At 49.0% G+C, this 15532-nt stretch overlaps 1 protein-coding gene across 1 annotated transcript in view; it reads left to right on the forward strand.

Annotated features, from left to right (window-relative positions):
* The window catches only part of Rnf217 (ring finger protein 217), a 100821-nt gene that overhangs the window by 67610 nt on the left and 17679 nt on the right, over positions 1-15532 (forward strand). The window contains exons 3-4 of the mRNA XM_023714217.1: positions 6843-7076; positions 13460-13624. Coding sequence (XP_023569985.1) covers positions 6843-7076; positions 13460-13624 — 399 coding nt within the window. The remainder of the gene's footprint in view (positions 1-6842; positions 7077-13459; positions 13625-15532) is intronic.

The raw sequence follows: 15532 nt of genomic DNA on the forward strand, positions 1-15532 counted from the left end.
CAGTGCTAATGGCAGCAGCGCCTCGCTTCCTAAACTGGATTCTTTCCACAATTCTGGTTGCAAACCAAGTTGGACAAGAACCAAACCAAATTCAGTGGCTATGTCCAGTATTGACCTAGTGCGGAACTATCATTCCATTCTCATCTGGTTCAGTTTATGAACAGATTTGTGGAGAGAATCAACCAATCAGAGGAACAAATGACTCTAATTTTTAATAGACATATAAGTGACCCAGAACAGTGTTTTGAAAACCCATGTCTCAGTGCCTGTCCTGTGGATCCATCCAGTGTCTGCACAGGTACCTTTGCTCTGTGCTCTGCCCTTGCTGCACGTGCACTGTTTTGTCATTGTTCAGTGCCACACTTTTTTTTTTGCTGGGGAAGTTGGGCTCAGCCTGCCCTGGGGGTGGGGCAGGCATGGCATGTGGTACCCAGGATTGAATTGCGGTCCCTGCGTGCTTGCCTAAGCAGGCGCTTTAGGCCATTGAGCTATCTTGCCAGCCCAGCACACTCTTGTAGTTGCTGTGGCTTCACCCTTAGTCCTGCATCTTATAGAACGAGCCTTAGAACTTTGTTTTCCCAGGTTGAATGCAGAATTAGCTTAGTCCACTTAGGCCACTGTAACCACATCCGGCAAGCTGGGTTTGTGCTGTGAATGACTGGGCATGAACCGTATGTTAGGCCACAGCCTGTACTGCTTTTGGTGAAGTGGGGAGTAAGCAGAGGAAGTTAGGACATGGGGATGTGCTCTTGACGGGGTTCTTGGTCCCCATCCTGTTCTTCCTCTCTCTTCTACCTTGGCTTCCAGCCGTCCCGAGGTGGACAGATACCTCGCCCGCGGAAGTCGCTGTAACCTTCTGTGCCAAATGGTCCCAAGCATCCGAGGCCTTTCCCTAGTAGCAGCTATGTGATGCGGTTCTTATTTCATCCTTGTGCGCTTGGTAGAACTTACCAGCAAGGCACCTGGAGGTGAAGCTTTCTGCTGCGGTGGCTCTTGTGTGCATCTTTCTCATCACTGCTTTGGTTCTGGTGCTTGTCACTCTTACTTCGTGTGCCTCACTGTGGTTTTCACCCTGCCCAGTCTGTCCTGGAATTGTGAGAGCTCCTAGTTGGTGTTTCTCATTATTCTGTCTCTGAAATGCAAAGACATCTATCACAGGCTGCTCTGTGGCTGCAAAGTGTGTGCATCAGTGAAGGACCCACCTCCCTGTGATCCTGCTGCGGAGGGTGCAGGAGTCAGTGAGCTTGGGAGAGCCTGCAGCTGCGGTGCTCACGGGGTCATGAACGCTGACGCGCACAGGTGCTGGGACCGAGCTCTGCAGAAGGCAGGTGCTCTGTGTGCCTCACCTCTGCCGTCACTGTTTGGGCATGCGTTCCCCTCTCTCATACTAACACACTCCATTTCTCACGGTGGAGGACATCAGAAATCCCTTGTATCAAGTGAACGAGAGACCAACGCACGCTGTAAATTCTTACAATCAAAGTCATAAACTCTACACTTGACAGATTGCTTTTGAGGCCCAAGGTTTCCACTTTTCACTGTCCTTTTCTCTGGAGGATTTAGTTAATGAATCTGCCACTGCAAAGGTCCCCTCGTCTGAGTCACTAAATTACTGTTGAGCTCTCTCAGGTGGCAAATTAGCCATGCAGCTCAGGTGCTAAGTAGATGATAATATCGCTTACTGGCACCCTGGAGATTGGTTTAGAGTTAAGTAATTTTTTGCTACAAGAACAGACATGTTTTTCAGAAAAATTGGAAAGCATATTTTGTAGTGATATGTATTGCTGCGTTAGCATTGAGCACAACAGAAATGCAAAATGACTTTGTTCTGACCGTAGGAAGCACACAAGTTAGATGGCTTTGACATTAAACAGTTGGTGTTTTGGGAAATATATGGTGTCGTGGTTATGCTTTTTTAAAAGTCTTATTTTTTAGGCTCACAGGCCAGTATTTTTGAATGAAATTATGTGATATTTGCTGTTTGCTTCAGGATAATCTGAGAGGACCCTGTGGTTAGGGCACAGACAACATGAAGTTGACCAGAAATTGACAGTTATTTAAACAGGAGAGTGAGTACTAAGCAGTCAGTAATACGGATCTGCCACTTTCTGCATATGTTTATAATCCTCTCCAATAAAACTTCTTTTGGAAAACATAGGGTGACTATTAAGTGATTCAGTATGGTCAGACCCAGGTTGCAAGAAGCCGCAAAGAGTAATTTATTTGTTCTTTTTGTTTTTTATTTTATTTTATTTTTTTTTGGTGGAACCGGGGATTGAACTCAGGCCTTTGTGCTTGCCAGGGAAGCGCTTATTCCACTGAGCCATCTCCCCGGCCCCCTTACAAAGAGTAATTTAATATCTGTGTTTTCAAGTTCCATCAAGGCGCCAGTCGTGTTTTAATTTCCTTTGTGTCACAGGCTTTCTGTCTCACCTATCACATTGAGGGAGTTCTGTGGAATTTTTAATTTCTGGGAGATATTATATTCATGAGACCTGTATTTGATTAGAAGTTTCTTAGGTACCAGTCACTGGTCACCAGGCTATACAAAAATCTAAAGTCCTCCTGGACTCCTGCCTTTACCTTCTCCCATATGGTCTGTCACCAACATCCTTCAAGAGAAGAGGGACAGGGCTGGCCAGATAACTCAGTAGACTAAAGCACCTGCTTAGGTAGACTCAGGGACCGGGGTTAGATCCCTGGCATTATGTGCCAGCCCTGCTTCCAGGCAGCACTGAGATAGCCATTGAGACTGAGTGTGCTGGTGTGTGCCTGTAATCCCAGTGCTTGGGAGGCTGAACGAAGGAGGATCACTACGAGTCTGATCTGTGTAGTGAGACCCTGTAGACTCTGTAATAAATACTTAAAAAAGAGAGAGAGAGGAAAAAAAAAAAAAAAAAGGACAGATGACCAGAAGGTGCATGAAAAAGGGCCTCTCTAATTATCAGGAAAATGAAAATTAAAGCCGCAGTAGCGTAGTACCTCCCACCCTTTAAAATGTTCTTTTCAAAAAAGTGAAAGATAAGGGCTGATGGGGAAATGCTGTTTTCTAACTGAACCTGATTTATTCTAACCAGAAAAGAGCAGAGAGGCAAGGGTGTTCTAGGAGCTGAATGGGTTTTGAAGCAGAGCAAAGGCGCTCTTGGGCGCTGGTGGTGGGGATGCAGATTGCCACAGCCATTATGAAGAACAGCGAGGGCTCCTCAGCAAACGCAGAGTGCAGCTACCATATTACCCACTAGTTCCTCCATTGACGGCTTTCCAGGCAAAAGAAATGAATGTATAGAAAAGAAATGAAATTAATATTGAGAAGAGACGTTTGCACTCCCACGGTCATTGCGGAGAAGTCTGCAGTCGCTGAGATGTGCGGTGGACACAGAAGGTGATGGGAGAGACACAGCCCATGCCCTTGGTTCTGCCGGAACCTACACAACACTGGCCTTGTGGGGACACGAAACAGATGGCAGTCACGAGAGGCCAGTTAGGACTGTGACACGCAGCTTAGGGACATGTTGGTCGGAGGCTGCACGATCTGAGTTAGACACAGTCAGTTCTGGGGATGTTTTGGAAGTCATGATCCGCGTGGCTAGTAGCAGAGCGTTTCCATCACTAAGAGAGTACACGGTTAGCGTTCCTGTTGCAAGAGAGAAATTAGGAGAGGTGCTGGTGTGTTAACTTGACAGCCCCCCAGCCGTATGTCCGCAGCATATCCTGTAGGCGTAGACTGTCTTTTCAGGTCCCGGAAGCCGTGGGCTCCATGCTGCGCATGCGCCGCTCGCCAGCCGCGCTGGCCAGTCCTCCGGCCACCGGCAAGAAGCGCTCGGGACCGGAAAGCGGCTCTTCGCAGCCTGCACGTTGTTTCAGCTGAGTCCATTTTCCCTGAAAAACTGATTTGATGGTTTTTTTTCCTGGCTAGGGATTGAAGCCGGAGCAATGACAGACAGGTGCCACCATGGCCTGCCTGAACAGTTTTTACTAATCAGGGCTTACCACTCCTCCTCTGCCTCCAACAGTCATCGATTGATTATTGATGAACTGAGCTTGATTATTGATCATTACTGAACTCAGAGTGTGACCTCGGCCTCCTGTCCTGGCCCACAGGGCCCGCGTGACCTGTCTCCTGCCTGGCGCTCTGCCTTCACGTCCGGCTGCTCTCTCCGGGTTGGTATAGATGTGACCCCCAGCTCTGGGCTCTGCACTTGGGCCTGCCAGGCCCTGCAGTTCCTAATTCAGGTTGTCACTTGGACAGAAGCGCCTCCGCTGGCACAGTTCCTGTGCTGGTTTCCGCGTGCCGCCGCTTGCTTCTCACCCCTTTCCTCCGAGCATCCTGGCCTCCTTTCTCCTCTCATCTCCCCAGAGTCTATCCTTGTGGCCAACCCAGACCACCACACCTCACCAATGTGACCTGTGCAAGATCGTTTAGGATGCAGCAGTGTGCTCTGTGGACGTGAAAGCTAGAGCACCTCAAATCAAAGAGTGACGGTGACACCTGGTGGCTCTGGGGTGATCTCTGTCGAGGTGGTACAGTGGTAAAGGTGCTCCTTTGAATTCGTAGGACACACAGACTTCTTGTATAAGTACATGAATGCCCTCTGCTCTCAAAAAATTCCTTGTTTGGTAGTGATGTGTGAAGAAAAATACTCTGAAAAACATGCACAGGTGGAGGCTCTGGGTAGAGTAGGGCATGAATAACGCTGCCGGGAAGAGCAGGTGTTCCCAGCGCAAGTGTGACAGCAACAGGGCTGTTACCTGCCAGCCTTCCAGTCATTATAGCATTAACTCAAATTCCAAGCGTGCAGGTCGCGAGTAGCCAAGAGATACGAGCCTCCGCAGCCCCTGATGAGGAGACTCAGGTGTGGCAGCCCACACCCTCGGCAGAGGGAAGGTTCGAGGCTCACGAGGCCAGTGGAGCTGGGTCGTGGGAGGATCGCAGACCCAGGTCTGAGTGCATCTGAGTACAGTGAGATTCCATCTGAGGAGTAGCTCGGTGTAGCTTGAGAAGGAAGATGGGGAGGAGCCGATGTCAAGTAGGAACACTGAGGACGCACGAGGCTGAGTGGATGTGGGGGGAGCCGGGAGGTGCGGGGCTCAGTTCCCTGGATCCTCACGCTTCTGGCCCATCTTCCTGCTCACCACTGAGCCTCCCGAGGCTGAGATCGCTAAGTCGGGGTTGCGTACACTGACCCTGTGAGTCGATCCTCTCACAGTGCAGGAGGGACAAGGACGCCCACGTCTCGCCCTGCCCCGGGCTGCTGCGCCTCACCTGGTGCCTGGCCCTCAGGGCCTGGCCAGTGGTGCTTTCAGAGAGAATCGGCTCACCACCATCTAAACAACTATGCTAGACTCCACCAAGCAGGATTCTTAGGAAGAGATACTGGCCCCTCTGTGTGTGTGTGAAAATCCAGGGACTTCTGTCCTGAAGAGTAACTTAAAATAATTTATTTTAAAGTATAATTGCCGGTAACATCATTACCATAACACCGTAACTCCTGTAATGATAAAATCTGGCAATATCTGTGAGCAGACTCATAAAAAGTAGAAAAAGTAGGCAATTTAAAAAAAATAAACCTCTTTGTCTCACACTTTGTGCAGTAGTAGCATAAAGCCATGTAGCAATTGATGCTTTTCATGGATCACTGAAGAGCTTTGTCCACCCACCACTGTGGTCTTTCCCTTCGTGTGTGCCACTCCATCATGCTGCACACTCCTTGGCTGTGACTTTTTAACTACTTTCCTCAAACATGTGCCAAGTAAGCCTCAAACTTGCAAGTTACTGGGAAGAGAGCTGCCTTTCATTGTAGTTCCACCGTGTGCTGGTGCCGTCTACTCTGACCACGCATGTGGCTGTCACCCACTGCCGGCCCTGCTGTGTGTTTCCATCATTCGGGTGCACATGGCTTGACTTCTGGGAGTGTCGGTGACTCAGTGAAAATCCTAGTTTAAAATTGTGGCCCGTGGGCGTTTCCATGTGTCCTCCTTCTGTATCAGGACAGACAACACAGAAGACGTGGCCACCAAGTGCGCTGCTTCCAGAGAAGGGGCTAGCTCTTCCTTTTAGCCGCATTCCGTGTTTTCTATAAAAAGGAGTGTGTCCACGGTCATGCTGGACACCTGCGTTGCCCTCCTTAGTGCCTTTCCGTGGAGCATCCCACACCAAATGCTGTTGGGTGCGCCCTGGTCTGGCCTGCTTTTTTTTCCCCTGGAGCTAGCTTTGTGGGTCTCTGAATAAATTAATTTTGTAAATGGCCCCAGGAGCTGCCAGATCTCTGAAGGACTTAGCTTGCTTTGGTTTACACCTCCGTATTAGGCTTAATTTTTAAAATTGCTTCTAGGGATGTGATAACTTAGGAGCTACTACTTTGTGGCTGTATGAAAAAGCTCAGAGAAAACAGTCATACTTTACTAGTGCTTTGTAACCTGCTAGATAATATTTGTAAGTACTGTGTAAGAGCCCCCTTTTATCCTTTTAAAATAGTGAAATGTGTCCAAAGATTAGTGCAGACATGTCCTGTGGGAGGACTGGGGTGAAGGCTGCCTCACCTGACATTACTGAAGCGGGGCACAGCGGTTGTGTCCTGAGGATTTCCCCACATCCTCTTCCATTCTCCAGGGTAATGGAAGACTGCAGGGGCCACTGAGTCGTTGTGGAGACATTGATTACTCTGCTGCTGCCTGGTGCAGGTGTCTAAAGGATTTCCATCCATGATGCTGTCTTAAAAAAAGATAACCCTTTCTTTAAGATAGTAGTCGTGAAATGAACAACACCATATGCCCAAGGGGGGGGGGATACAACACTTAATAACCAGAGACCATCTTGTCCCCCCATCTGCTCTTTCTCCTAGGTACAACTTGGCCAAGTAGAAATCCAGTGCCCTATCACCGAGTGCTTCGAATTTCTGGAAGAGACAACTGTAGTGTACAACCTCACACATGAAGACACCATCAAGTACAAGTACTTCTCGGAGCTCGGCCGCATTGATCCCAGCACGAAGCCGTGTCCCCAGTGCACGCACTTTACGACCTTTAAGAGGAAAGGACACATCCCCACCCCTTCCAGATCAGAAAGCAAATACAAGGTGAGCACATGCCTGGCCGGTCTGGTTTCAGGATCACCTGCAGGAGGCCTGCTTGGGGCAGCCTTAACCCAAGTCAGAGGGGCCCCTTGTGTCTTGCCTAAAAGTCTGAAAATGTGTGATTTGGGGAGGCTGATGCTAAGAGTTCTTTGTTTTAATGTATTTGGTACAAGATCTCACTTTGCAACTCGGACTCAGTGACCCTCCTGTCTCAGCATCCCCAGCACTGGGATTACAGGTTTGCACCACCATGCCCAATCTTATTGGCCAGCTCAGCACACCCGGGGTTAGGGCTAGCACGGCATATGGTACCAGGGATCAAACCTGGGTCCTTGCACTTGCCTAGGCAGGTGCTTAGACCACTGAGCTATCTCCATGGCCCCTAGGAGAGTTGGTAAGGATCAAATTTACATTTTTCCTTTCCCTTAGTTGTATTGAAAATTGTTCCAGTAACCTAATTGGAAAGCAAACCTTTCCTTGTTGCCATTGCCAAATGCTACATAAATTCTAAGGCTTTTTTATTTAGTTATATCTATTTGAAGCATGAACTTGACCTGTGCAGTGGGTCACGTAAGTCTCCTGGCTCTGATAAGTGAAAACAGTGTAAACTCCTGTCCACCCATCACTGCGCAGATGCAGAGTGCCAGCATGTGCGTGTGCTGTGCTGAGGGTAGGAGATGGGGTAACGAGGCACAGCCCCTGCCTCTGAAGGCCTCATAAAGGTGTGGCAGTGGCTTTGTGCTCCTGGAAATCTGCTCAGGATGAGAGGCTTGTCCTGGCTTGCAGCATGGGAAGTCGGGTCCCTGAAGCCTGAGTCCTCCTGCTGTGGGCCAGGCAGGAGCTCCAGGTAGAGCAGGGCAGGAGGGTCCCCCTCACTGAGACTGCCACCCCCAGACCTGGCCACCTCCTCAGCCTCATCCCTTCCACTAGCAGCACCTTGGGAAGGAAGCCGTGACTACCTCTGGGGACTCAAGACCAAACCAGAGCAGATGAGAGGACACAAGCTGTAAGGCCACAGTTCTGTATGATTGGGAAAATAAAGCCTCACAGAGCTCTGTGCTCCCAGGGTCCTTGGGGATGCTTGTGTGGGGCAGCGTGGTTCTCTGGGCAGTGCGGTCCAAGCACAGGTGCTTGTGTCCTCGGATTCTGGGTGACTCCGGTGGGCCTGGAAGACTTGACCCCTTGGGAGCTAGCCCTGGACTCGGCTTGTGCCTGGGAAGCTTGAGGACACACAGGTCCCTGGGCCATCCCAGAACCCTTTCCTGCAGGAGGCTGAGGGCTGCAGAGGGGAGGAAATGTGCCTGAGCAGTCCCCACCCTTACGCGGAGGGCAGCACGCAGTGGCTCCTCAGCGTTGCCTTTTGTCGCAGAGAGCTCTGCTGGGATCAGTGAGGAGTGGCCCTGTGTTGTTGGTCCTGCAGCCCGCAAGGACCAGGCTGACTGGTACTTCCCCACCTGCAGCAGAGAGCTGGGGACATCTTAGTTACTAGCACCTCCTGGGGACTAATTGGTCCTTGAAAGTACTTAACTTGGTCTTAGTGAATTCTTCTTTCCTTGTTTACTTACGGTTTTGTGCAGGCTTGTTTCTTTAAGGGTTAGCTATCAGGAAGGAAGAACACCCTTTTGCTAGTCTTCTGTAAAACCTCTCACTTTGGAGGTCACGAGACGCTATGACCTCGATGCTGACCAACATCAGCAGACTGCTTTCGTGTGGCTGTGTGTTTGGGTGATGGCTTTTGGTCCAGTCGTCGGCTAGTAGTGCCATCTGGGGATTGCTCACGTTGTAAGGACTTGTATTTTATAATTTAGGACAGTGGTTGTTTTCCAGATTATGTTTAAAATTGGATACATGTAAATCGAGACTATAGTATTTTGAATTTGGGGTAATTAAAACATGTGTGCAGCCAGGTGTGTGGTGTAAGCCTGTAATCCGAGGAATTTGGAGGCTGAGGTAGGAGGATCGCGATGCGTTTGAAGGCAGCCTGGGATACCTAGACAGCACGAGGCCAGGCTGGATTGTACAACCGACACCTAGCCTCCAAAGCCAACCCCTCAGAAAGCTGAAGCAAAACTCCTATGAGGCGAATTTTCACAAGTAATACGTCCCTGGTAGGGAGGATTACGCTTTGCTGTTCCTCATTACTCCTAGAAGGGGACATCTGTAGCACACGAGTTTGCACTGTGCCCTGTGCACTGGAGGCTTCCAGTGCTGATTCCAAGTATTTTTCACATGAGGCTCGTACAGTAGCGCCTGTTGGCCAACCCCGAGCTCCACTGTAACGTTGGCTTCCGGGCTCACAAGGCCTCACCTGCCTGGATATCACAGATGAAGGGGCATTGACAACCCTGCAGCACGTGCGGTGGCAGTGGACAGCATGGCAGTAAGGCCTTCCTGTTTTCACTCGCTGGGCACTTTCCACATGTGACGCCTGCACCCGTCACATGTGGAGTGTAAACTAGTACAACCACCATGGAAATCCGTGCCGAGATTCCTCACAAAACTAAAACGAGAAGTGCCACCGGACCCAGCGCTTTCCTGCTTTCCTCGCAGCAGGTGGCATCTGGGCTCCTACGGGGCACGTGGCGCACTGGCCTGAGGCCCGTCTTTTCTAGCGCATGTCTAGGAGGCCAGGCCCAGGCTTGCTGCATGCACTGCCGGCAGCAAGCGCCATGTGCTACGGGGAATACATTCAAAATATGTCTGTTGAATGATAATGGTAAACCGGCCAACATTTCCATAAGTGAGTTTGCCAAGGAGGAAAAGGAGGGCCTCCGTGCTGAGTTCAAACTGGATTTAAATAAACTCTCTACCTGACCTGCTGTCACAGCTCTGTCGCCTTGGGCAGTGGTCGTGTCTCCACCGGAAAGGGATGGTGCTCATGTTCTGAGCACCTGGTGAGGGCTGAAAGGGCTCACGCAGCACCAGGGCTGACGTCCCGGGAGTGCCCAGCGTGGGCAAACGGCTGGCACCACTGCTGGGCACACAGCAGAATGAAGCCCGGCACAAGGGAGCGGGGGGCGGGGGTGACCTGAACTCGTCAGAGATGATAGCTCGGAGGAGAGCGCTGGGGCCGGGCATTGCTAGGCTTAGTTTTTTGAGGAATCTCCACGCGGATTTCCATGATGGTTGTACTAGTTTACACTCCCGCCAACAATGGAAAAAAGTCTGTTTCCACCCGCAGCGTCACCAGTACTTGTTACCAGTTGATTCATGAGGACAGCCATTCTTTCTGAGTTGAGATAGAATCTCAGTGCTTTTTTAATTCACATTTCTCTAATGGCCAAAGCTGTTGAATGTGTTTTCATGTATTTATTGGCCATTTACACTTCTTCCGAGGAGTTTCTGTTCATTACAGCTTATAGCAGCACGACTCATATAACTAAGTCTTGGAAGCAACCTGTATCCCTTGAATAGAAGATTAGGCAAAGAAGATAGGTAAAATAAATTTAAAAACTAGGTCAAGTACTCTGTGGTATTTACACACCATAAAGACAAGCTTGAGGCATCCATGGGCACATGGAAGCACTTGGAGACTGTAATGGTAAGTAAAATAAGTCAGATAGGCAAGCTTAGATGTCACAGGTTTTTATCTTACATGAGAAACTCAAAAGTATGTATATGCATAAATAAAGAGTAAAATCGGAAATAGATAAACAGGAACAGGGTGACCTTGTTCAGAGGATGGGGGAATAGGCTCTGGAAGAAGGAGAAGAAAAGGAAGAGAAGAGAAGGGAGGGGGAAGGGAACTGAAGAAAAAAATGAAAGAAGAGCTTTGGCAAGACGGGAAGGGGTCCAGGCATTGGGAGGGAGAGAGAAGGGGCCGGGTCTAGAGAAAAAGAATGAAGAATGACATGGGCCAGGTTCCCGGGATGAACATAACCACTGTCTGCTGCAAACACTGGCGATCAAGACAAATTTTAAAATATGAGCTAAAAAATGGACAGTGGGAGGACAGGTGGAATTGATGAGTGTGAAGCAGGAGCAGCAGCGTAGTACTGGACACGTCCCTTGCTCTGAACTAGGCTGGCGGTGGTCGGGGACCAGGGACGAGCTGCCTGGGAAGCAGGCTCGGGGCCCCCAGTGGGGGTTGTCCCTCCTAGGAGGTGAAGTGGGCCTTGGCCCTGACCCCCGAGAAGTGGAAGGAAATCGCTTTGGGAGGTGGGCGGGGTGGTTGGAAGAGAGGAGAGGAGGGGTGACCCGGGGGAGAAAACAGGCCTTAACTCAGAAATTGACGCAAGCGGGTGCAATTCTAGGTTTCATTCTTGTTCCAGGAGTAGACTAAGGAAGTTGTTTTCATACTGATTTGGAGAAAGAGTTGAAGGTCATGCATAGCAACAGAGAAGGTGTTAAAGCCATGATGTCTCTTTTCCCTTTCCCTGAGGCGAACTTAATACAACCCCAATTCTGTTCACAGGTTTGTTTCTTTGTTTCGTTTTGGTTTTTGGAGGCCAAGTCTTGCTGTGCGGTTCATGCTGGCCTTAAACTCAATATGTAATCCAGGCTGGCCTCAGACTCACAGCAGTCCTCCTGCCTCAGTGTTGTGAGTGCAGGGATTACAGGCTTGTGGCAGCATGCCCGGCCCTCCTCGCAAGTACGAAGCAGAACTGTGAAGATGTGCGCAGTGATGTGTGACACAAGGCAGAAGGAAAAAAGGCAAGAAGACGTACTGGAGGAGCTCTTGCTCGTACCTTACAGCTTGAGTATTTTTCCTAAGCATTCTAGGTAAATATCACGTTAAGGTGCTCAAATATCTTATTTCCTTACGTTATACAAGCACCTTCGTGTGAGGCTTTCAGGAACCCTTGAGTCAGCACGTTGCTCCTAAACTATACACGTTAAAGTGTGCTTAAGCTTCCTTGGCAGAAATGACTCAGACTTTTTTCCACATGCAGAAGTGCTGGAAGCATCCAGGAAGGTATACTTAGCGTGCTGCCCGCGTCTTATGACATCGCTTGAAGTTGGCAGTGTTTGCAGTTTGAGAAGCAGCTTGTGAATCAGCCTGTACGGTCACGGCAGCTTCTGACGCACACTGGTTTCTCCTGGGATTCAAGTATCATTCGTATCCAGAGCCAGTAGAAAACCAGTGTGGTTTCCTAACTGTGGTTGCTGGCACAGATGTTGGAGGGCGGCAACAGAGATGAAGTTGTCCAGCTCGCTCTAAGGAGGCCAGTGAAGCGGAAGGGGTGTTCCAGAAGTTATCATCAGAGTGTTTATGATGCCCAGCCGGGAGGCCAACTTACCACGTTTTATTCAAGCCCGTTTCTCCCTTCAGTTGCTAGTGAGGTCCTGTGCTAGTGTCACGGTTCTTTACTGTCTTGATGCACAAAACAGCTGTGATCGTGAAGAGTTCGTGCTTCGGTTTCATCTTCTCACAGCACGGAATGGTGCACGTCACGATGCTTTAGCCTGCGTGAGGCTGTAGCGTCTACCACAGGAATACAGTAACCGAGACCTGGGGCTGCCATATAGTACCTGCCGTGGTGTCAAGACTTGTTTTGTTCTTACTCGTTTATTTTTACTCCAGATAGCAGGGCTCCTCTTAACAGGTTCAGAATTCCAGGAAGTAAAGCAGTGCTTGGAGCCATCCTGGATTCTGGAGCGAGCTAGTCAAGGTTTTTAAATTCTGGTAACTTTAGTCTTGAGACATTCAGAGCTTTGCCTCTTGTAGGAGAGTTTGCAGGCTGATCAGGATCTCACTAAGATGTCCTTAGGACAGGACGATTGTGCGCCTAGCCTGGTAATGTGAGGAATGGTGAAGCCGTCCCAGCTGCCGGTGACCACTTAGAGCCTAGGTTTCCTTTAGATTCTCATAATTCATTGTGTGAGTAAAATCTTGAACAGGGTTTTGCTGATTCACCTAGATTGGGAATCGTGTAGACTTCTGACCTACTGATGGTTTAGCACGATTGCAATTGGGGCTCCAATTTCATCTTTGTCTCGCAGCTGGGCAGCTCTGAGCCACTGGTGGTGCATGCAGGACTGTCCCATTGGGCGGCACCGGACCGTCTTACCAGGTGGTACGAGCTGTCCAGTGGGGCAGTCATGTCATGCACAGTGGTCTGAGCCAGGAGGGGCATGTAGACCCCAGCACTTCATGGCTGCTGCAGTCAGCAGTTAAGATATGAGTAGAGAGGGAGCAAGTCTGGGCACAGTGCACAGCGTGCTGGCCTTGGACTCGGTGAACGTATGTGAAGGGCGGCCCCACACATGCGTGTGCTGTCTGCGCTCTCCGAGCCTTGGTTTCCTCCCCTGACCTACGTCCCTGCATAGCTTTGTGAGGACCAAACTGAAGCACGATAGTACTGTTGAAAAGCCGGCTCTGCATGGTCCCTGTGGACACCCGCGGCCAGCGGACTGCAGCCCTGACCGCTCTTCTTCCCACGCAGGTGCAGTGCCCCGCCTGCCAGTTCGTCTGGTGTTTTAAGTGCCATGCTCCTTGGCACGAAGGTGTCAACTGCAAAGAGTACAAAAAGGGAGACAAACTGCTGCGTCACTGGGCCAGCGAGATGGAGCATGGGCAGCGGAACGCCCAGAAGTGTCCCAAGTGCAAGGTGAGCCGCGTCGTGTCGCTTTAGAGGAGTAGAAACCGAACGTTGTCCGTGTAAGTAGAACAGATGGTCATTATTTGCGTTATACTTCCAAACTTAGACCTGCTTGCCACGCTGACTTGAAGCATCAGAATGTTTAGTTTATATTTAAGAATTAAGACATGTATACCAGGGAAGGCTAGTGCGAAAACGACACAGTGTTATTTCTAGTTTGTCACACACTGTGTAGGATCACTTCTCAGTTAGGCAGGCTCTGGATCCTTGCAGCCCTTTGCTTTTTTGTCCTTCACTTGAGGACTACATTTTGCTTTTTATAGATGAGCAGAGGGAGACACTAATCCTATAATCAGAACTTAGGGCTTTATGGTCCCCACCTTTTCACTTTGCTCTTCAGGCATGTAGTCAACAGTTAGCACGCCCTGGAGCTAAAGCCAGGCTATTTGATGCCACCCATGCACAGAGCCAGGAAAGGCCTTCCTAATCCAGTGGGAAAAGGTGTACTTGGTGCTCATAAGAGGGAGATCCGTTAGGCTGGGTGTGGCGGCACACGCCTATCACCCTAGCACTCAGGAGGCTGAGGCGGGAGGATCTCTGAGTTTGAGGCCAGCCTGGGCCACAAAGTGAGTTCAAGGCCAGTGTGAACTGCACAGTGAGACCCTGTCTCTTCATTTCTTGTAATTTCTTTCTTCTTCCAATTTTGCATGCATATATCTGGTAATATGAATGACTGAAAGACAGCATTATGTATTAAGACAAACACTGTGAAAGTTGTATCACTTTGTTAAGTGAAAATCTGTATTACTTATAAAAGAAAAAATATTGGCACAATGAACAGCAGGTTAGAGCAGTTAGGGCAGATCCTTTCCACCCAGGATGTAGGATCTGGCTTAGTTACTTAACTAAGCTTCTAGGCTCAAGTTGGCGCAGTGTATCAGTCACAACAACCTGTGTTCTAATTGTTCTTTAATGGGCTGAAAAATAAAAGTAAACTAAACAATGGATGCAATGATTTGAGATGAACTTAAAGTACAAAACGCTAATGAGATGAATTGGCCTTCTCCAAAGACAGCCTTAAGCAGGCATCCGTAGGCATCACTTTCGAGAGGCCCGCCCGGCTGACCTAAGCAAGCCTGCCCTCCCGCGGCGAGGGGTGCTGCACGCAGCACGGTACCTCATGCTGTGCTGTACTGTCTGCATACAACATGATAGGTGAATCTAGGACCATGGACGGCTGCCATGGTATTACAGGGTTCATAATACACTTTCATTTTTTTCAAATTAGTTTCACAGCAAATAAATTTTAAACATTTCCAGTAATTTGAACTTAATTTTCCTGGTGCTGCATCTCCACAGAGGAACTACAGAAGTATTCTTAAAAGAATTTAAGGCAAAATTTAAGGCCCTGCTGATTCACTCAGTGAAATTTCCAAACTTCTCAAGTTGACACAATGATGGAATCTCAATGTTGTTTTAATTTGCATTTCTCAAATGACCAGTGATACTCAACAATTTTTCATATGTTTACTTGCCATTTTTATTTCTTCCTCTGAGAAGTGTATAACCCATTTCAGATGCCCATTTTTGGACTGGGTCTTTGAATTTGGGGGGTGCTGATTTTTTAAAATTTTTTATATGTTCTATATAGGGAGAGTGAGAGATATCTGTTGAAATTTGAAGTTTTTTTTTTTCCTTTTTTCATCCTACTTTAGAAAATGAGGGATGGGGAATGTAGCTCAGTGGCACAGCACCTGCCTGGCAAGTGTGAGGTATTGAGTTTGATTCCCAGTACCAAAAAGAAAAAAAAAAATGATATATGTGTTTATACTCTGAGGTGTATGGTTTGTACTTACTGCCAGATAACGGTCCCTAGAAGCAGACGCTGCTCCCTGCAGCTCCTCTGTGAGCATTGAG

The sequence above is a fragment of the Octodon degus genome, unplaced genomic scaffold (assembly GCF_000260255.1).
Source record: "Octodon degus isolate 3935 unplaced genomic scaffold, OctDeg1.0 scaffold00034, whole genome shotgun sequence".
Classification (NCBI taxonomy): domain Eukaryota; kingdom Metazoa; phylum Chordata; class Mammalia; order Rodentia; family Octodontidae; genus Octodon; species Octodon degus.